The following is a 21,994-nucleotide window of genomic DNA, read 5'->3' as shown; positions in this document are numbered from 1 at the left end:
TCCAGTGGAAATAATTCTAACAGCTAAAAGTCCCATGCATAAAAATGTTCATTGAAATGTTTTAAAGCAAAAATGTATTCTTTGCTTTAAAAAAGGAAAAAGGAGGAAGGAAGGAATAAGAACAAAGGAGTAAGAAGAATTTTTAATGTATGCTTACCATATGGCGGTTATATAAATTATCCCATTTAAATCTTACAACAGTTCCATGAAATAGATATGATCCCCATTTTATAGAAAAGGCAAAATGTTTTTGCATGCTCAGAGAGGCTAAGTTCTTTAAAGAAACTTGGCTAGTACCAGTGAAAAAATGAATACAGGCTAAATGTAAATAGAATTGTTAGGTAATCTGGGAAGACTTCTTTGATGGATTGTTTTTAAATTTTTAATATAAAAGAATACAATGGAAAAATAGTTTAGGATAAGAAGTTAAAAACGCATAATAGAAAATGTTATATTCAATATGATTGAAATACACAGAAAAAAGACTGGAATAAAATACATAAACACTAATCAAACACAACAGAAACTGACTCTGAGATTGGGTCAAGAAATGTAGTTGGCTGGCAGCCCTGAGAACAAAGCAAAGTGCAGTTAAATTATCAGGCTGTGTAAATGATGAAGGCAAGCCCTGAAAGACCCTGAAAGGCTCAAAAACAGTTCAAGCAATTGGCTAATACAGGAGATAGAAAAAACAATTTGGAGCAGATACGGCAAATCTTGTGTAACAAGTAGGGCTGTAATTCTTTTCATGGCAAGTTGCTGGGAAAATCATAAATTGGTCACAGTTAAAATGTCAGAGGTCTCAAAAATCACAAGAAAAAATAATGAATTATTAAGGTTTTGGCTTACTCTAGAATTGCACATTTTCTGAGAAGCAGGAGGTGAGGCGAGTAAGGTAACTTTTGCTCTCTGGATATTTTAGTTAGGCAGCTGGGGAAACTTGGTGAAATAACAGAAATCTTTACTCTCCAGTTAGAAGAAAGTATCTGTCTAGGTAAGCTTTAGGGAAAAGGGGCCTGGATAAACACATGTTCCAACCATAGAAAATGTCATTTATGTACACCCTCCTCCCTGAAGCAGACTAATCTTCAATTGTATGAATTTGATAGCATTTTGAAGAATCTGATATTCTAAATACAATGTTTTAAAACTCAGCCTTTGTATTTCCTTTGTCTCCCACTTTCCCTGGTCTCTAATCCATTTTCTAATCCATGATCTTCTAATAAAAGAAACCATATATATTATATATGTGTGTGTATGTGTATATCTGTACACACATATACAGATATACACATACACACACATATATTATTTACTAAAATTAATTTGGAATTTTCATCTATGGCCACTAATTGACCAAAAAGAAAAACAAAAAAAAACAAATGCTTGGTCAACACAGCAGAAAGTGCACAGGTATGTGGGAGTAGAAATTAGTAACATTCCAAAAGTGATTGGTTTCTACTTAATGGGCACCAACTACCCTCACCTACGTTGATGGCCAAAGGTGAATTTTTCTTGTGCCATTATAACAATGACTACTGCATAATACCTGATTGTCACCTCTCCACTATAAATTCTCAGAGGACAGACCATGCTTGTCTTGTTTACTGCTGGAGCCCTTGCACCAGGACAGTGGCTCAATGAATATTTGTTGAATGAATGAATGAGTGAGTGAATATATAAATGCTCCTCATCTCTACAGATTTCGCTCAAGCCCTGCCTTCCTGATAACATTGTTCCTCAGAGCCCCAGTGACTGATCTCATTATCACATTACCAGTCTGCACGCCACTTAACACACCTGATTCTATGCATCATTTTTATTATTGTTTTTCAGTTGTTGGTGTTTTATTTTGTTTCAATTTAGAGAGAAAGACTCTTCAAAGACACTTATATACATGTGATACTTATTCTATTTCTCAAAGCACTTTTTACAGGGCATATGTAAAACCCTCAGCAAACACCTGTTAAATTCAATGATTAAATCTTTTAGGTAACTTCTGACTTCGTGATATTTCTAAACATTTTCTCTACCGAATGCATGTATTGTATTACGATTCCACCATGTGGTGGACAGAAAATGGAATTTAGTGTCACCTGAGCTGAGTTTACTGAAAAGTCACCTAAACTCTGCTCTTCTGTTTCTCTATTTGTAAAATGGAAACATTAACAAGAGCAAGAACAAAAATAAATATCTACCTATCATAAAGGGAAGACAGGCAATCAAATGGGATAATGTAGGTGAATGAGTTTTGCAAATTGGAAAGCAAATATTAGCCATTCCATTTACCAATTTAAAAAATGCAATCGATGTTACAAGACCGTGTATAGCAACAACAGTTAGCGTGGCTTTTTCTGAGAACAGCTATTAAGCAGAAAAGAAAGGTGATGAGGAAAAGAATCTCAAGCACAACTTGCCAAACATGCCCTAGTCATAAATCAAAGAGCATGTTCAACACTCGCGGTGTGGAGAGATTACCAGACACCTGTCCCCTACACCCTTTGGCACTGCTGCAAGTATCTCTGACACCAGGAGAACGCTTACCAGACACGAGCTGCTGTCCAGGCAACCCCACGGGAACCATGCCCAGGTTATTCATGGCTGTAGCCCAGGCTGTCGGATCTGTCACGGACATGTTGAGCTGGGTCGTGTCTATCGCTATACTCCCCAAACCATCAGCTGCTGTGGGAAGAAACAAACCATGATTTAGAGCCCATAGGCAAGGGCGTTTGTTTGAAAGAAAATCACATTTCTAGAGATGTGAGGCTTCATTTAGCACATTCCCAATCTACAAAAAAATAAAGAACTATAATCTACAGCAATTTTTTCTCCAGACTTAAAACATAAAGCGTTTCCAAATAGTTTCTGGGAGAAAACTTAATGACATGTAGTTTATATTATACACAGTATGCTATTAAGGAGGTACCCCTGGAAAAAATTAAAGAATTGTTTCCTTCTCCCAGTGAAACAACATTAGTTAAGTCATAAGGCTGAGCTGCAAAACAGTAAACTCTCTTGGTAAAACATGTTAACTTGCTTACTGTTTCCAGGTGTAATTCTTGAGCAGAAAGGCCTTCTAATAAGAAAATAAGCAGTGAAACTGGTCCTGACTGAATTTATTGTTACCTCATAACATATTCCTTCATTTATAAACCTTTACATTATTACATTAAGAAAATGCAAGTGTCTACCTAAAGTGACTTTTCCGAAGTATTTCTAAATAAATAAATAAAATTTAAAAAACAAGTAGCATAAAGCTTAAAGAACCCAAAACAAAACAGAGAATGTGTCAAATTTGACTCTTTCATTTTCACTAGTTCTACAGCCTGATTTCTTTAAGGGTCCAGGCTCCTGGTTCAATGCAAGTTTTTCAAGGCAGGGCAAGCTTTTCCACGAAGAACTCAAGAAAGCCTTGTTTGCTTCCTTTGCTGGCCACTGGCATTTACCTGCAGCCATCATCTGAGGAAGCTCCTGGGGAAGATGGGTGATGTTCTCAACTCCACCTGCATCTACCATTGAATTATGAGCATCCAGGTGGGCAGGAGCACTTTGATGGCTGAGTGCAGGGTCCCCTCGGAGGTCATCGGGTTCTGCAAAAAGGGACAGAAGTGTAGTGAGAAATCCTAATAGTTAACTGAGAGAAAACGTCAAGGAACAAACTGTTATCTATTCAAAATAAAAAACAAGGACCGATTTCCAGTCTCGGGCACAGAAGAACAGCTGCTTCCCATCCCTCAGCGGCTGTCTTGTGGCTCAGTTTTAGAGCCCTGTGAGATGCGTGGGTCAACTCATCAACTCACCTGAAACTGGGGCTGGCTGAATAAATAGCATTTGTGAGTGCCTCAAAGGCCTTGCTTCCTACTGAAGCACCTTCACAAATGGGTGCTTATCAGTCCCTGCACAGCCTCTTCCACACACACTACACGTCAATGGAGAGGGCAGACTCAGGGCTAAAGATTTTTTTTTTTAGTTAAAAAATTAATTGATGCCGTTATTTTGGAAGATGGTCGTCTGTGAAATGTATTCAGAGAGGAAAAAAAGTTGGGAGGAGGAAGAAAAGAGCAAGAATCCATTTACCATGCAGCTGGAAAAGGAGGGTACCTAAACTACAATAGGAAAGGCAAAAGAGAAGAATGGCATGCTGTCCATAAAAGATCTGGAGGGTTTTAGGGCAGCAAAGGAAGAGCATTTGTTTTTTCAGCTCACTGGAAAGATTAACTGGCCACAACTTTTTTAGTTTGAATTTTCCTTAGAAGTGCACAATATGCTGTGCGACATATATATGTAGCTTTAAAAGCACTCATAAGTAACAAACATTAAATAAAGTTACAAAGGTCTTCTCAATATCACACTATTTATAAAATGCTATGGCTTCTCTCCACCCTTAGAAATGCAAAATCAAAGAGCTTTCACATATATTTTAAGTGCACTTTCACCAGTTTAAAACTTAGATGAGTGACATAACAACTTTGATCTTATGTAGAGATTAGATATAACTAAGTCTAAATATTTACTTTTATTTTAGTAAAAATTTAGAAGTTTTTCTAAACCATGTTCCTGTTAATGATCATTTTAGAATTAGATGTTATGGTTTGACAGTGTATCTAATGTGAAGTTTGAAACTCTTACAGCATGTCTTTTTGTTTCTTTCATTCTTAGATATAAGAATCAGTAATTCCTTGAGCACTGTACTGTCAAAAATTCTTATCAGTTGAACAGAAGTTAAATTTAAGCTCAAGGTTCAATTCTCAAGGACAGGTGAATAATGAGCAAGCAGTTTCTATAGTTTCAACAAATCCCTAGTCCTCAACTAGAGGGGTAAGTAAGATAGTATGGAAATTTCTTACAATTGTCTATCAGGAAGATAAATCATCATCATCATCATCCAGCAGTGAATGATTTTTGGGGCAAATCATTTTTGGATCTTTGGGAGCAAATTGTACTGAGAAGGTACATTTTATTCCCACTATACCCTACTGTCCAAATGAATCAGAACCTGCGTAGGTATTGTGCATCAATTATCTTAGGCAATGGGTGCCAACAGACAAAGAGATTCTCGCCATAGAAAAATAAATTCGATAGCATAAGAAATGCGTACCTAACCTAAATGTTTGGTCCGTAGGCTGTCCATTCACCAATGATCTTTCTATGATGAAATCTCCAAGCACTTTTCTCTCTCCACTGCAACCATTTCAGAGTAGCAAGGCAGAGTCAGGCTAGAATGTGTTCACTCTTTTGTTCAAATGGCCCTGTAGCAGAGCTGTTTCAGATCTTTGCAAGGTCACGATTTGTCTTACTTATCTCCCCAAATGAAGTTTAGTTGGCTGGCTTCCTTCTGCCTCAGATTCTTCCCAAATGGGCATTAATCACACATTTTTTTCTCTCTCTAATGAGTCTGCAGTTCTGAAACACTATATCACAGAACATCCCTCTACTTTGTAGGCTTATGACTTGTGCCTGACCCATCACATTTCACCTTGACTTTTTGCTGCAGTGTTTTAGGGATGGCTTTAGTTTTTCTTGGCTCTATGACAGTCTGTTCCAATGGCAGTTTCACCTTAGTGATTACAGTCCTATAAAGGGGCATCAAGTGTCCTGGAGGCCCACAGTTTCTACCTAACACTTTCATGGCCATCTTAACAGACTGCAAGTGTTTCACTGGAAACAGTAACAAACTGCTACTGTTCCATGGAAAAAAAGCATCGTTCTGTTGGTAAGATGTGGCGTGTAAACCTAGATTTATCCCCCAATCGAACTCTTGTGACATTCAATTTATTACGTCTCTTCAGTCTCCCAATCCAATGGTTTTAATGACATACAACTTCGTGTGACTACCACGTGCCTGGGATGGTGATTCTAAAGTAAGTTCCGTCACTCTTAGGAATTTCCAATAGTCTCAATGCTGCCATTGTGACATTGTTTACAAAATTTAAATTAATTCGATCACTCATTTTGGAAGAAAGGTAATACATTTAATTAATTACCAACTAGTAATTTAAGAATAGTTCCAAGAATGATTTTTGTACTTCGTTAGCATCTATTGTTCCTATTGAATACCTGCCTCTTTAAATGATTCAAGCCATAATGCCTAATTTATCATTCACATCAATTTCTCTGCCTTAGTTTTATTATTTCTAAACTATTGAAAAGTTTAATATTCTTAGTGATGTTTATTTACACACAGAGAGGTGGGGAGTTAAAAATTATAGCTAATAAAGCACTCTGAATACCGTAGGTGATAATTATTATTATTTTATTTGGAAATGTAGTGTTTCCATTAACGTACCCTGGGATCTTTGTGTTCTGGTAGATAATTATGTAATTAATTCTAAAACAGTGAATAACACTTGATATTTCTAAAAGTAAGTGTTGCCCTAGTTTTCTGTGCCACACCTCAGTTGTAGCACAATATTTCATTTTCCACCATTCCTTTATAAAATAATATGACGGGGGCCAGGTGCAGTGGCTCACACCTATAATCCCAGCACTTTGGGAGGCTGAGGCACGTGTATCACCTGAGGTCAGGAATTCGAGACCATCCTGACCAAAATGATGAAACCCCGTCTCTAGCAAAAATAGTAAAATTAGCTGGCTGTGGTGGCACGCACCTGTAGTCCCAGCTACCCAGAAGGTAGAGACAGGAGAATTGCTTGAACCCAAGAGGCAGAGGTTGCAGTGGGCCGAGATCATGCCACTGCACTCCAGCCTAAGTGACAAAGTGAGACTCTGTCTCAAAAAAATAAAAATAAAATAAATAAGATGATGTAACTTAAAAGATATATAATTTTTTTCTCTCTAGGCCTTTTCTGCCTATGCAGCTACAAAAACTTTCAAGAGATTCATGACCAATTATGAAATTGGCAGTTTGTACTTACAGCTTTTAATGAAGCACCACAAAACAACCTGATATACAAAATGCCAAGGATAAAAGTACAGCTTTGTTTGGGCTTAACAGATATCTAACATGTTTCCTGTTAAGATATATTCAAGTACAAAATCTCACACCAATTTCATAACTGTTCAACAAAATATATTTATGCTCAGCATTTCATTGGGCTATATAACAGAGCAAATAGTTTTTGAAACTTACCAAGTCTATGGAATTACTATTTGGTTTAAAAAATTGCACATGATACTCCCACTAATAATAACAGAACTTCTTCTAACCCTCTTCAATTTCAACAGGTTCCAGGGATACACATATCATGAATATAAGACCTACCTGTAACTGTCCACAAAACAGATTCCTATTAAAGGAGGATAGAGATCAGCTAGGTATTGAAAATCCTTCTTATTGAAAAAAAGAAATGGCTAGGTGTGGTGACTCATATACATAATCCCACATATGAGCTCCTGTCTGTAATCCACTTTGGGAAACTAAGGTGGAGAGATTGCTTGAACCCAGGAGTTTGAGACCAGGCTGGACAACATTGAGCGATTTTGTCTCTACAATAACCTTAAAAAATTAGACAAGCATGGTAGTGCCCTCCTGTAGTCCTAGCTGTTCAGGAGGCTGGGGTGGGAGAACTGCTTGAGCTAGGGAGCGGGGGGTGCCGAGGTTGCAGTGAGCCGAGATTGCGACACTGCACTCTAGCCTGGGCGACAGAGTGAGACCCTGTCTTAAAAAAGACAAAACAAAACAAAAAAGCATGATTTTGTTTGATCTAGGTCTTCAGGTTTATATCTACTTCAGTAACAAAATAATTACAGTGAAAGAATCAGATTTGTTAATGTCTTGTAAAGAGTTGATACCAGGCCAGGCACAGTGGCTCATGCCTGTAATCCCAGCACTTTGGAAGGCTGAGGCGGGTGGATCACTTGAAGCCAGGATTTGAGACCAACCTGGCAAACCTGGTAAAACCTGTCTCTACTAAAAATACAAAAATTAGCCAGGCGTGGTGATGTGCACCTGTAGTCCCAGATACTTGGACGGCTGAGGCAGGAGAATGGCTTCAACCTGGGAAGTGAAGGTTGAAGTGAGCTGAGATCGAGCCACTGCACTATAGCCTAGGCAATAAAGTGTGACTCCATCTCAAAAAGAAAACAAAAAACAAAAAACAGAAAGAGTTGATACCAAAGGAAGCTTATTTCATATGGTATCTGCAACTTTCTTATTTATAAGAAGTCTTCATTAGCATTATTATGGTATATTTTTGTAGTAAAAAGAAAGATACATTTTCAACCAAAATTCACTCTCCTATTCCATCACTAAGGAAACACCCAACCTCGATCTTCACATAGTCAGTACCATACTCTCTTGAGGTTACAGAACTGTTCCACAGTTTAAAACAATATAGAAAATTGTGAAATAGGTATGCTTCTGTATTAACTCTTAGATTTTTCAAGTAACTGTCTATGAATAGTAAGGGAGATACTTCTGCTTCCTATAATGGTAAACTATGTAACTGCAGATCAATCTTCCCACTGAGGAACAACTAAAAATCTTAGTATCTTCCATCAGTTTTGTAAAATTCTCACTATCATCTCTTCAAATACAAAAGGAGTCCAAAGGACATTCTCTGATTATTGTAGTCGGTTACTAATCTGGCTTCTAAATAGAATGGGTCCTATTAGCTACTGGGTGTTTCATTTTATTGTTAAGGGGGGTGAGTGGAATCTGCAAGTTTAGGGGCAGAGTAGGAATTGCTCTGCAAAGTGTGGCAAAAGAAAATACAAAAGCTGAATGTTTTAAGGGGAAAGAAATAAGGAATCTTTGGTACTCGCCTATGAAAAAAAGATGACTACAGAGAAGATCAATGACTTATGCAGAGCTTCAGGTGGTTTCACTAGGAAGCATACAGTGTAAATCTCTCCTCACCTCCTCAGAAATGTCAGCTAAGTCTATGTTGCTCCTTAATTCTTAGATAGGAGTAAGTTTGGGGAGATTGGGAGAACTTGGAGAGCTTCAAGAAAAGAATAAAAAGGTGGCTAATAATGGGGAATTATATAATGTACTACATGATAATGCACAATAAAATCTGTTAAATATAGAGGATAGTGATTATTTATTAATGATCAATGTCAGCTGATTGATGAGAAATAATAGGATTAAGGTTTTGGGGAAGAGATTTAGATTAGGCATATCATGGAGAATTTCTGATGAGATGACTGTAAAGTAGGAATATTATGTCAAATAACACTAAAAAGCTCTTTATCAGACATGGTGAGAAAAGCCATTTTCTGGAAACAGTATGGGCAGAAGATGGAGTTGGGCAAAGATCAGTTCAGATAGGGGTGATGCTCATATACAGATGCTCCTCAATTTATGATAAGGTTATGTTCTGATAAACCTGTTAAGTTGAAAAAATAGTAGATGAAAATGTATTTAATGCTGGCAACAGAACAGACAGTCCTCAAATGACGATGGTTTGACTTACAAATTTTCAACTTTATGATGGTGAGAAAGCGCTATACATTCAGTAGAAACCATAAGTCCATCACAGGCTGTAAGGAGCGTCTTGACTTGGAGTTACATCCCAATGGAGTTCTGTCCCAAAAGCATAGGTTGAACCATCCTAAATCAAGGACCATTTGTGTTTAGAAAATCACTGAACTTTTTCCTGAAGTGTCACAGTTTTATATACATCATACTACCTTGCACCTAAAAATAGATGCCATTCCTACTCTTTTTCCAGTTTTCTGTTAAGGCAGAAAGATAAAGGAGATATATACTTTCTCCTCCATGCGCTCATAACACTCTGTACCTTGCTGTAGCCTCGCACTTTCACTCATATTGTAATTAGTTTATTTCTAGCTCCCTAATAAACTATAAGCTTAGGATGATTAAGAAAATTAGCCATCTGTGCATACCCTGCGGCTAGCAAAGTACCTGAAATGTGGTAGGTGTTAAATATATTGTGATATATTAAATATATTGTGATTTTATATATATGTTACAAATTTATAAAATATATTTTAAATTTTATATAAAATATAAACATTTTACATGTAATTTCAAATGAATTCATGCATGGAGAAATTGAGAGATGAAAGTACAAATGAAGAAAAAAGGTAAAAGGAAATAATAAAGGAATAAAGGAAAAAAAAATCTCAGTTCCACAGTCCCAAAGCTTGGAAGTTTAAAGCTAAAGAACATAATGGGGGTGGAGGAATCCTGTAAACTAGAACACAGATGAATTTAAAGTGTTAAAGAATGACAATTAAAAAAAATCTGTCAGATCTTTCAAGATAAGCTTCTGATACACTTAACAAGATACCCTCTAAGCTTTAAGATTCCACACCTCCCTGGCAACCAATGTAGGGTCATGAGCAGGTTACAGTGATGTTCTCCTTTTGTGAGACTTCTTGCAGCTGCTCTTTGAATGAGCTGAAATCTATAAATAACTGCATCTCCAGACCCATTAAGCAGTACATTAGTGTAACAAAGGCATATATGTACAGTACTAAAGAAGTGAAATTGTTGGAAGAAAGGAAAATTTCCATTTGGCATGCACTGCAGAGGATGGAAAGCAGACCTGACCATTTCTCAAACATGAAATTCCATTAGTGGTTTGTGATTACATCCTCCTTTTTTCTACTTTGTATGGCAGCCATTTTTTTTTTTTTTTTTTGAGATGAAGTCTCGCTCTGTCGCCCAGGCTGGAGTGCAGTGGCGTGATCTTGGCTCACTGCAACCTTTGCCTCCTGGGTTCAAGTCATTCTTTTGCCTCAGGCTCCCGATTCGCTGGGACTACAGGTGCATGCCACAACATCCTGCTAATTTTTTGTAATTTTAGTAGAGATGGGGTTTCACCATGTTGGCCAGGATGGTCTCCATCTCCTGACCTTGTGATCCGCCTGCCTCAGCCTCCCAATGTGCTGAGATTACAGGCATGAGCCACTGCACCTGGCCCAGCAGCTAATTTTAAACTACAAGTCGTCACCTTTCCATCTTAGAGAGTAAATGGTTACTACATGGATAAGGTTTTACCCATGACATGTCTATGTTTGAAGAACTCTATATTCAGAGAGAGAGAGAGAAAGAAGGAGACATGACCTGAAGGCCCCCTGTAAAATCATGCAATCAAACAAAATGACCAAATTTGCCAAAGAGACAACTAGCATGGGCAGGACAGTAGATAAAAATAATTTTTGACACAAAGAAAAATATTATTTGGCATTACAAATACAATTGTAGAGAAATGACAGGTAAGATTACTTTTCTCAGGAAAACTTTGCTTTTGAAAAAAGTATGCTTTATATTTCTAAATTGAACAAATAACAAAAAAAAATCTTGAGACCTTAAGAATAAAGAACCTCTCTTTCTATTAAAAACAGAAAAGAAAAGAAAACAGGCTTTGATGCTACTATGGTAATCTGTAGAGACAGGGATTGGTACCATCGGAGGTTTCTGGAATCAACTGGAGGTTATGCAACTTATCCCCTGTGCAGAAGGGAGACCACTGCATGTCATTTTAAAGTCTTTATATAGGCAGGTTTTAAAATATAGGCCCTTTCACATTTAGACTTTTAGAGATTTTCTGAAAAGGGCAACATTATACTTGAAGACAGTTTATTAAATATGTAATGGCTCAACTCATTCCCCTCATTCATGGATATCAATCAACCACGTACACGATCTGCTGTCATATATTGTTGTTCTCTACTTTCCAAAATACACCGACCATAAAAAAAAAAAGTGATCACTGCTAGACTTTGATGGTGAGTGAATGATTAAAGAAAGAAATATCATCAGTAAACATAAGCCTGGATCCATTAATGCTAGAAGAGTCCCACTTTAGGCAAAGGTTTTCTAAACCCCTGGGATTCAGCACAAACACATACAGGTTCATAGAGCAAGTCATCAAGGTTTGAAGAATCAGGTAAAACCTAAGTTTATCAATCCTTACTTCTCCCAGATAAACATGTCTCTAAAATGTGTCTGACAGGCAACTGTCCAGCCTCAGCTAGTGACGGTGTGGCAGCTCACTGTGCCAAGCAGTCCTAAGAGTTCACTGTTCTTCCTCCTGAGCACTTACCTAAAGAACAGGAGATGTAAATCTAAATTCTGTCCTCAAATCCTACTTCTGCAGTGATATGTGGCCTTGGAAAATTGACTCTTCTATCCCTGGAATAGGGATATAAGGCTTAACTACCATGTTACCTAGCCACAAATTTATGAAAGTAACTAAGGACATAGCAGGTAATTCTTGCCTCCCCTCATCATGTTTTTTCTGCGTTTGCACTGCCTTGTTCTCTTCACATTCACATTCTAAAAGTTCGAAAGAGTAGACAATGTAAACAGAATGTAGTGACTAAATAAAAGCCTCAAGTAAAATGGCAAAGCTATGGGCTGTTGAGACAGAGCAAGAGAGACAGGAAAGAGCTGTCTTGAGGAAGGGATAACGCCTCTGGGACAAGACTTCGGGTGGATCTCAGGCTTTAAAGAGGTGAATTCTATACACCATACACATGGCCACAAATCGAAGAATAATTTTGCATGCATGCACAGTACAGAAAGGCAATATTGGTCACATCCTCGCCTCTTCAGCTGCACTGATACACAGAAAGCAATTTCTGTAAGCATTACTATCTTCTTATATAAAGGAAATCAGACAATATATAATTCTATAATTTGTGCTGTTTTGTGCTCAGTTTTTTCATTATGTACTCATTTTATACCTTGACCCAACTGTGGAAAACATTAAGCTACAAAGTGGAACATTTTAATTGTAGTGGATAAATAACTGACCCTTAAATGGTGGCAAACTGGCAAATTAGTTATCTATTTTCCAAAAAGCCCTGGTTACAGCCCTTTAATTTATGGAAATCTACCTGCAATAAAACCCAGATCAGACCAAGACCAGCCTGAGCCAGTTGCTCATCTTGTTTAACATTTCTCCTAGTAGGGTCACAAAGAACATGTTAGTTACTCTTTAAACAAATGTGCTCTTAATGATGCCACTGCAGCATGATGAATAAAGCATTAGCCCTGCAGTCATGATCCCCCTGGGACAGGGAGCTTTAGCAGAACACACCCACTTTGCATGGATTGCCCTGGGCCAGAAACCTTGCTTTATCTTTCTCTAAATGACTACCCACAGCCCTTGCTCATGCTCTATAACCAGTGAGCAAGAACAGTGGAGCCTTGGGTCCCCTGCGATGGTCCTTTTTACTTCTCAGGGCCTCATAAACGGTATGGCTATATGATCAGGGGAAATCCAGAAGCCTGGTGGGGTAGTTAGGGGAGGGCTATGGGGGCACAGGAGCCTGATGCAAATGCCTGCACGGCAGGACATCCAGTTGGAATGTTCTAGGTCAGCAGTGAGCGTTCTGAGGAAATGGGTCAAACCTTTAGTGCTGCTTATTGTATCCTGCAAGATTTAAATGAGGGTGCTCAGAAGAGAAAAAGGCCTAAGTGTCCAAATGGTAATTAGGCTCCTGAGGCTAAAGGCAGGTTAGGGGGCACAGAAAGGTGGTTCCAACCTCCAGGGACATACATGATTCAGAAGCTGAATCCTGGTTATTTCTTGGTAAAAGGTCTTTATGTTCTAGCTGCTTTTGGAGGACAGGCATCATCAGACACAGAAATTGGCTACACCTAGTGATCTCAGCAGTTCCTCAACACCCAGAAAAACTCCACAGAGGCTCCTACCCCCATCAAAAAAGAACAAATGCTGATGGAAAGGCTCCAGCACTGAAGGCAAAGTTGAAGGGCACTACAAAACACTGCTGCTACAGACCCAAGCTCTCTACCCTCTGTCTTAGTCACAGATTTGCATAAAAAGTTGCCAATGCCTTGTCCTCCACCCTCACCGTCCCGCATTAACACATTCTCCTTGTCAATAGGAGGAGATACTTGCCTCTTGAGAATGCCATATAAAAATTCTTTCTTACAAGGGGATGGCATTTGGAGGACTAAGCTCCTCAAATAGTCTCTTTTTCTGCTATAGTCTTCCAGACCAAAGGATCCATCTGCCTCTGAGGAACTAGTCTATTTATTTAACTAGGGCTGTGTTCTCCACTAGGCACTAGAGGCATATGGTCTACAAAATACTGGAGACCTGAAAATATTTTGTGTCAACATGCAATGAAAAGCATGCTATCTAAAACACATACTTAACTAAATGTCTATACATTGCATATTATGACAATTCTAATTATCAAATTTGGTATTGACATAAAAGTCATTATAGTTGAAAACCATTTGCAACTGGGCTATCTCACTTTGCAGAAATTACTGAGTCTGCACAATTGTGGAGAAATCAGAGCTGGTTTTAAATGAAAGAACTTTTTGTAAGCAAATAATTTCAAAAGCAAAATGATTAAAAAAAATCCTTTCCAAAATTTCTATAGACAAACTTAAACATCACATGTGAATGCACTTGTTATGTTTGATCTGATATGGAGTAAATACATCTGCTGCTGCCTATAAAGGTTTTAAATGACTGACTGTGTTCTAAGGCACTGTCTCCTTCCTGCCTACTGTGTGTAAGATAAACAAAGCTATATTTCCTCTCAAATTTGCCAAACTCAGTTTAGGTCAAATGCCATTCCATTATTTATTCACGGATTATGTAAATAATTGTGGAAAAGAAGGAGGAGGCATGAACAAAAATTGACCTTAAAGAATACAGATATGAGAGAGAAACATCTGGCTCATGGTACTAAATGCAATTTCATGTTAGCTTAGAGTCATCATATGCATATATGGTTTTATTATTTATAAAAAAAAGAAATCATGCTGAATGTACTTTGTGGGAATTGCAGTATATTGCTATTGCTACCATGGTTTATTATTTTCATAGCTATGTGGCTTAAACCCAACCTAAACAAATATTTTACAAGAATTCCCACCAGTATTATTAATTTTTTTCTTTCTAGTGTTAATGAAAAAGATCTTCTGCTTTTCAAGTCCTCTGATTTCTTTACTCTCGAGCAATTCTCAATTTTATGGCTTATAAGATAATGTTTGAAAAATGACAACTTAAGAAAATAACCAGCAACTAGTGGTGGTTACACAGTGCAGTGTGGGAAGTGCGGGCATTTGAGAACCACATTGTCTATCAACTCCAAACATTGACCAGCCCTTGACTATTAATGGCAATTAGGATGATGATTTTATTACTTGCACACTGAAGTAGACATGTTTTTGTATACTCATCCAAGTTGTCAACTTGACACAATGTCTACCACAGAGTTTTGCTAATAAGGTAAAAATAAGGTAGACGTAACAGTGAGACACATAATTAACATAAAACGAAATGCACCATCATGTCCAGACTTCTCACTGTATGATCTCCTAACAACATACCCTTATTTTAATAGGGGTCAGCACCTTAATTCAAACACACTCCCCAAACTCTTACTACTATTCTTAACTACTGGCTAATTCATCATCCTTTTATCTAAGGGTAAAATTTGCACAGAAATGCAATGACACAGTTCTCTTCATTCTGAGAATAAATATCAATACACACTAGAGAGCTGGGAATTTTTTTTATTTTAAAAGTATTATTGCTAATACATGTAATGAGTTCAAACAAAGCTAAAGTCTATAAAGTAAAAGGGGAATCCCATTCCCTTACTCCTTATCTGCCAGTCAACCACACTCCCCAGAAGCTACCGCTGAGAAAATAGCTCACTATATAGCAGCCACTGTGGCAAGTAGCTCACATCCTCCAACTCATGAGAAAGACTCACAACAACCTATGAGACAGATGTTATTCCAACGTTTTACAAAATAAATAAACTAAGGTCCAGAAGGCACTCCTTTGGATTTTTATTTAAGGTCAGAAAGCCAATGAATGGCAGAGCCCAGAACTCAATGTGTCCTAGCCTGGACCTTTGTTATAGATTTGGGGAACTCCAACTTTTTCCAGCAAAGAGTCAGACTAGAAGGTCCCTCTGGGTTTAACTGGCTCTAATGAAAGAAAGAAGTCTAAGGTAAAAGTTCCATTTCTGGGGGAAGATGCATTTATGCAACAGATTTTTATTAGATGTTGACTGTATGTAGCACGGTGCTTGATACTAAGAACATAATAGTAAGCAAGACATAGACCCTGTCTTCAAAACGATTGCAATAATACAATCAGGTAACTAAAAAAACTGAAAAGCACTGTCAGACATGAACTTTTCCATAGCATGGCAAATTAGATATTCTTAGGAGAACGCCTCTTATAAGAAAACAACAACTAGATTCTGGATAAAACCACTTATTTGTGTATTACTTTCTACTAGGCTTGGTAAAGGAAACTCTGTTAGACACCTGCTTCTAAAAAAGAAAAGATAACAAAAAAGTTGGCTGAAACCAGAAGGATGAGCCAGGAGTATTAAGTTGCTTGGAGGGAAAGGGCCAACATCAGCAATGCACCAGGCATTGACCTGCCACGGCACGGTCAAACCCTGGTCTGAGGTTCTCATGGCAATCAGGACCTGAAGCTTTGTTACGCCTTTACATGGCCCTTACCTTCTCAAACCCTCAACTTCAGTTCTAGAAGTAGGTAAGTGAAAGAATCTAGGCAAATGAGCAGAAATCACTGCTGAAAGACAACTCAAGACCTGTGCTTTATTAAGAGGCACATTTTTCTTAAATAAGTCAGAATAATAATTGCGTATTTAGAGAAAGAGAGAGAGAACAAACATATAAAGTGTCTACTTAGGGTTGATCTGTAATCCAAATTGGGCTTAACTCTGTCCAAATATGTATATTGGGGGTAAATTGGTAATTTGAGCTGAGAGCTTGGTATAAAAAAGGTATAAACATCATCACTATCAAGGACTGTTCAGGTCCATTCTCCCTGTGTCAACAGCTTCTATTTGCAATCTCTAAATCACCCCCACCCTCACCACAACCGCACTGCCTGATGGAATGCAGTAGTGAGTGAGGTGGATGGCAAGGTAGAAAGGCTGATCCCAGCTTTATGTATTGAAAGGCTGGGAGGTGGAGTAGGGTTACTATTACTTTTTCTTACGTCATCCCCTTTCTGCCAGAACCTTTTTCTGTTCTACTTCTCTTAATTGTACCAAATACATTATCTCTAACACAAGCTATCTCATCATGTTGGCAGCTAACTACAAGGAAGAGGCCTGGAATGCAGTTCTGCTTCCTACTTGTCACTGGGAACAGGAGCTACAGAAACTAGAGTGGGAGGTACTGTAGAGCTGGGTAAAGCCACAAGCTGAATAAACCAGAAAACCCAACTTCTGACTCCTATCCCAAGGAATCGCTGATATTCTGAAGGTGCTGGGAGAGTGAGGATCTATGTCAGTTATCATGTGGGACACTCAAATCAAAGTCCTCCTAGGTGCTGATTAGAATCATCACCCATTGTGGCAGCTAATTTTTCATACCCAGTAGAGACAAACTGAAACCCTGAGAGCTGATCTGGGCAAGTTGCTTTCTCTGACTCTCCATAAGAAACGTGCAAAGCAGTTTGGCAGCACAATTTGCATTCCAGAGAAGAGCTCCTGTCACAAGGACCCTGTGGGCCAGTTTCCTGAGCTTTTCCACTTGATGCTTTCAATCCTCATCTCACGAGTCATTGGAGAGGCTAACGTATAATGCCTTTTGGAGGAGCTGAAAGGAATGAAACATTACTAGCAAAACTGTCATATTTTGAGAGTTAAAATGCAGATCCCTTTAGATAGGACCTCTGAAAGAGATGCTTTTGACTGCAGCAGCAGCAGCAGCAAAAACTCTGCTAAGGACAGCTTCATGAGCACAACTTCCCAGCCACTATTCCCACCTGCAAAGTACATAATCTGGTCTGCATTTTTTTTCTACCGGTATTTTGCTTTGATTCATTGTTGATACACATGAGAGCAGAATAATAAAGTAGGTAGTTTGAGCCTGTGTGTGATAGGGGTTCAGTACCTGCATCACGGTTTGGTTTGTATATTCCTCTGGTACAGTACATCAAATGGGGAATGACTTGTGTAATGTGAAACTCAGAGCAATGGCCAGCAATAGCAGGGATCTTCTGGATATGTAATCTGCTGCTAGAGTACATGCTTGGGAACCAAAGAGATGAGCAGGCCATGTTAGGAAGGGCAGCAAGAAGAGAAAACATGAGTTAATATTAAAAATGTGATGTAAAATAAAATGGAGGTTATAGTCATATCCTTCCAATTGTATTGCGCTGAAATTGTTTCTAGATTTGGAAGCTCCCTTGCTAAGCTAAACTGCAAAAATAGGATTAGATGAGGAGAAAAGGTAATTTCTGAAAGATATTAAACACAATACAATTACCGTGCAATTATATATGAAATCCAGAAAAGCATATTTCCTTCATGCCATGTGAACAGTTTTGTTATAGTTGTATGTTCTTATTTTATGCTATCTACTGGTTTTCTTGTCTTTGCATATTCTTGATGCAAACCAGTGAACGCATATAAAGTGTAAACAATAGGACCTCAACATGGAGCCTACCCAAACGATTTAACTGTGTAGCATTGCTTGTCTTGTCCATTGTGCAAGCAACATGCATAAAATATACATTTTATATGTTACTGAGGTCTGGCTGATGTGGAGGAAGAAGTGTGAGAACTAGGATGGAGAAGAAGCTAACTCCAACAGTCTACTCTTTAGTATCCTCCCTTTACCTAAAACAAAACAAACAAACAACTGATCAGCTACTAGTGAATAACACACTTAAATTTACTGAGAGGAAGTAGTTGAATAGCAAAACCAAGATGTAGAGGTTAAGGGAAGGTTGTTTTGCTCCTGTCCATGGACCTACCTACACTGAAGCAAAATTGGGAAACTACAGCATATTTGGTCACAAGGTCTTTCTATTTACATTCAGAATTTCTCTTCTTTCTTCCCTTTTTTTTTTTTTTTTTTTTTTTGTTGTTCTTCAGAGAACACCTTTCCTGATATGGGTGTTTTAAAATTCTGATCAGAACTGGCAGTGGGAAAAGAGCTGAGGAAATAATGGAGACTCGTACTTATGTGACACATTTACAAACCCTATGAATTTTTAATGAAGGCACAATGTCCACAATTAGATTAGAAATGAGGTTTTCTTTGTAGGCGCTCTTATAGTAAGTGGTGTGCAAGTGAATTTTATTTTATATTCAGTAAACGATACCAACTGCAAAAAACAATACAATTTAATAGAAAATAAAAACAAATTGTTGATTGTCCATAGCTCCTTTTTCATCTCTTAGATTTACAAAAGTATTGCAGTTAAAAAAATTGCATTTCGTTTTATTTAAATACCACATGGATGCCAAAGCAACTCAATGGTACAGAAAGTAATTTGCAGTCATGACCTAAAGCTGTCCTTTTGCATTGTGTGGAGAAGTTTTTGTTTGATTTGTTTTAAACTGTTAAAATAACTTCTAAATGTAGAACTTTGGGGAGAAAGATATTAAGCTTCCCTATTTGCAAACTCAGCCATTTCAAATGAACATTAAAAAAAAAAAATCTAATCGTGTAGAAAATAAAGAAATAGAATGGGCTGATGGATACTTCATTTGCATTTTGATTCTAAAGCTTAACTCTTGTCTTCATAGGGCTTAGGTTTCCAGCTTCTCAGAAATAACAGTTTTCCGTCCTTCTTAGATGGTGTCCAAAGTCCTCCAGATTCTGGCTCCTGGTCACTTCAGCACATCATTTCCTAAAGCTTCGGCTTCTCTTGGAGCTGCCACACACAGGTCTTTTTACTCTTCCTTGAGCCTAGCAAATGTGATCTTCTCTTAGTGACTTTGCCCTTGCGGTTCCTCCAGATACCTGCACAACCACTCTGTTCCCTCACCTGGGTCCTTCTCTCACGAAATGTCATCCCTGACCTCTACCTAAAATAGCAACTGTAGTTACCTTCTGTCCGTCTACTAGTCTTATTTTCTTTCTCTCTAGGATTTCTTGGCATCTGAGACTATATTACATAGTTATTTCTTTGATAAGTTACCCATCCATGAGAGCAGGCTTATATTTAACCTTTTAAAAATGTTTTTCTTGGTAAATTGCCATCAGCCAAAACAGTGCCTAGTGCTTAGTAGACACATACCCTTCCCTCCCACATACGCAAATTCATTGATTAAATATTATGAGTGAGTGGGTGTATATACACACACTGTATTAATCATTACCATTTGAATTTCTGTCTTCCCGATGCTTTGACATCTGGGTTCTTGCTAACATTGGAGGGATCACCCTTCCCAGGGCTAGCCAATCCAAGAGAGCAAACACCTCACCTGGGAGCACACACTTCAAAGGCAAACCAACCAATCCAAAGCCCAGACCCTCAACTACCTCCTTTACTGGCTCTCAGGTGTTAAACCACTATTCCTCTGGCCTAATCACCCCAGAGCCAAGTATTCTGTACCTGACAGAGCCCTTATACCCTAGAGCTTAAATTATTCAAACTCACCCATCCTATGCCTGTTTATCCCACCTTACCTTGCCTCCTCTTTGGCAGAAATCACAATAAAGGTGCTCTCACTTCCTCTCCCTTCTGACTGACCCTGGTGCCTCCCTATGTGGTTCCTTGTGACATGGGATGGTATGCTCCCTTCTCTTGGGAACTGTGAGTAACAAACTATCTTTTCTATGACAGTCATCTCCTGGTCTGCTGGCCTTATCTCATCCAATAATAATAAAATGCAAACACAAAAAGTAATAATAAAATGTGTTTGCATTTGAAAACAAAATTTTCAAATGTAAACACATAAACCCTCAAATAAAATTCACTGTATTTTCAAGGACAATGAAATACACTAATCACCAGAAGTTATGGTTTTCCTAGAGTCATAAGAAATAAAATCAGCCAGGCTACAGTGGCTCACACCTGTAATCCCAGCGCCTTGGGAGGCTGAGGCAGGTGGATCAACTTGAGGCCAGGAGATTGAGACCAGTTTGGGCAACATGGTGAAACCCCATCTCTATTAAAAATATATTTTTAGAAAATTAGCTGGGTGTGGTGCCACACATTTGTAATTCCAGCTACTTGGAAGTTGAGGCACAAGAATTACTTGAGCCTGGGAGGCAGAGGTTGCAGTGAGCTGAGATCATGTCACTGCACTCCAGCCTGGGCAACAGAGTGAGACTCTTTCTCAATAAAACCCAAAAAACAATAAATAAATCAATAAAAATAGAAAGAAAATGACTTTGACACTTTAAAGATCTGTGTACAGTTTAAACTCTGTCTCAGCCCTGAGGTTCGTTTATGGATTGCTTTTGTGGTTATTAATGTTGCTTTCTACTTTCACCCTTTAAGTTTGTTTGTTTGTTTTTTAGGGGGATTCAGACACTGTTACCTCAAGGGAGCAGCCTGCCTTATTCTTTTTGCCAGGCACAAATAGTTAACCCTATTCACTAAACAGCAATTAATTGTCAATTAAACACATATACACTGTGAACTCTGGTGTCAATGTAGACTTATCAATTGTAACAACTCTGAGGAGGTTATTGATATGAGGGAGACAATACGTGTCTGAGGTCTGGGGCTCTGTCTTAGTCTGTTTAGTATTGCTATAAAAGAATACTTGAGGCTGAGTAATTTATAAAGATTTAGCTCATGGTTCTGCAGGCTGTACAAAAGGCATGGTGCCAACATCTGCTTGGCTTCTGGTGAGGGTGTTTCATGCTGTATTATAACATGGCAGAGAAGATCAAGGGGGAAGTGAACACGTATGAACAGGCAAAACCTCAGGGGCATCCTATTTATAACAACCCACTCTCATGAGAACATTTCTCGGAGAACTAATCCAGTCTTACTTGAGAGAGAGCTCACTCACTACTTCAAGAACAACAACAAGCCATTCATGAGGGATCTGACCCCATGACCCAAACACCGCCTATAAGGCCCACCTCCCACACTGCCATACTGAGGATCAAGTTTCCACATGAGTGCTGGTAGGGACAAACTCACACCATAGCATATATATGCAAAATTTCTGTACCTTCTGCTCAATATTGCTGTGAACCTAAAAGTGTTCTAAAAGACTTAAGTCTTAAAAAATGCATACACATGTTTATTCTCTTTCAATATAAGAAAATAATAAATCCTATCCATAATTTCCTAAATTATGGTTAGCTCTAAATGTAATA

At 38.2% G+C, this 21,994-nt stretch overlaps 1 protein-coding gene across 14 annotated transcripts in view; it reads right to left on the bottom strand.

Annotated features, from left to right (window-relative positions):
* Window positions 1-21,994, bottom strand: part of ENOX1 (ecto-NOX disulfide-thiol exchanger 1) — a 619,252-nt gene that overhangs the window by 234,868 nt on the left and 362,390 nt on the right. For all 14 annotated transcript variants that reach the window (XM_032294769.1, XM_032294762.1, XM_032294766.1 and 11 more), the window contains 2 exons: window positions 3,447-3,590; window positions 2,545-2,682 (listed from right to left, as the gene is read on the bottom strand). In XM_032294769.1, the coding sequence (XP_032150660.1) occupies window positions 2,545-2,682; window positions 3,447-3,516 (208 nt within the window). In that variant the 5' untranslated portion in view covers window positions 3,517-3,590. The remainder of the gene's footprint in view (window positions 1-2,544; window positions 2,683-3,446; window positions 3,591-21,994) is intronic.

The sequence above is a fragment of the Sapajus apella genome, unplaced genomic scaffold (genome assembly GCF_009761245.1).
Source record: "Sapajus apella isolate SASKATOON/1434 unplaced genomic scaffold, GSC_monkey_1.0 scaffold32, whole genome shotgun sequence".
In the NCBI taxonomy this organism is placed as follows: Eukaryota; Metazoa; Chordata; class Mammalia; order Primates; family Cebidae; genus Sapajus; species Sapajus apella.
The sequence above is the reverse complement of the archived record's forward strand: the minus strand, read 5'-3'. Positions and strand labels throughout refer to the sequence as shown.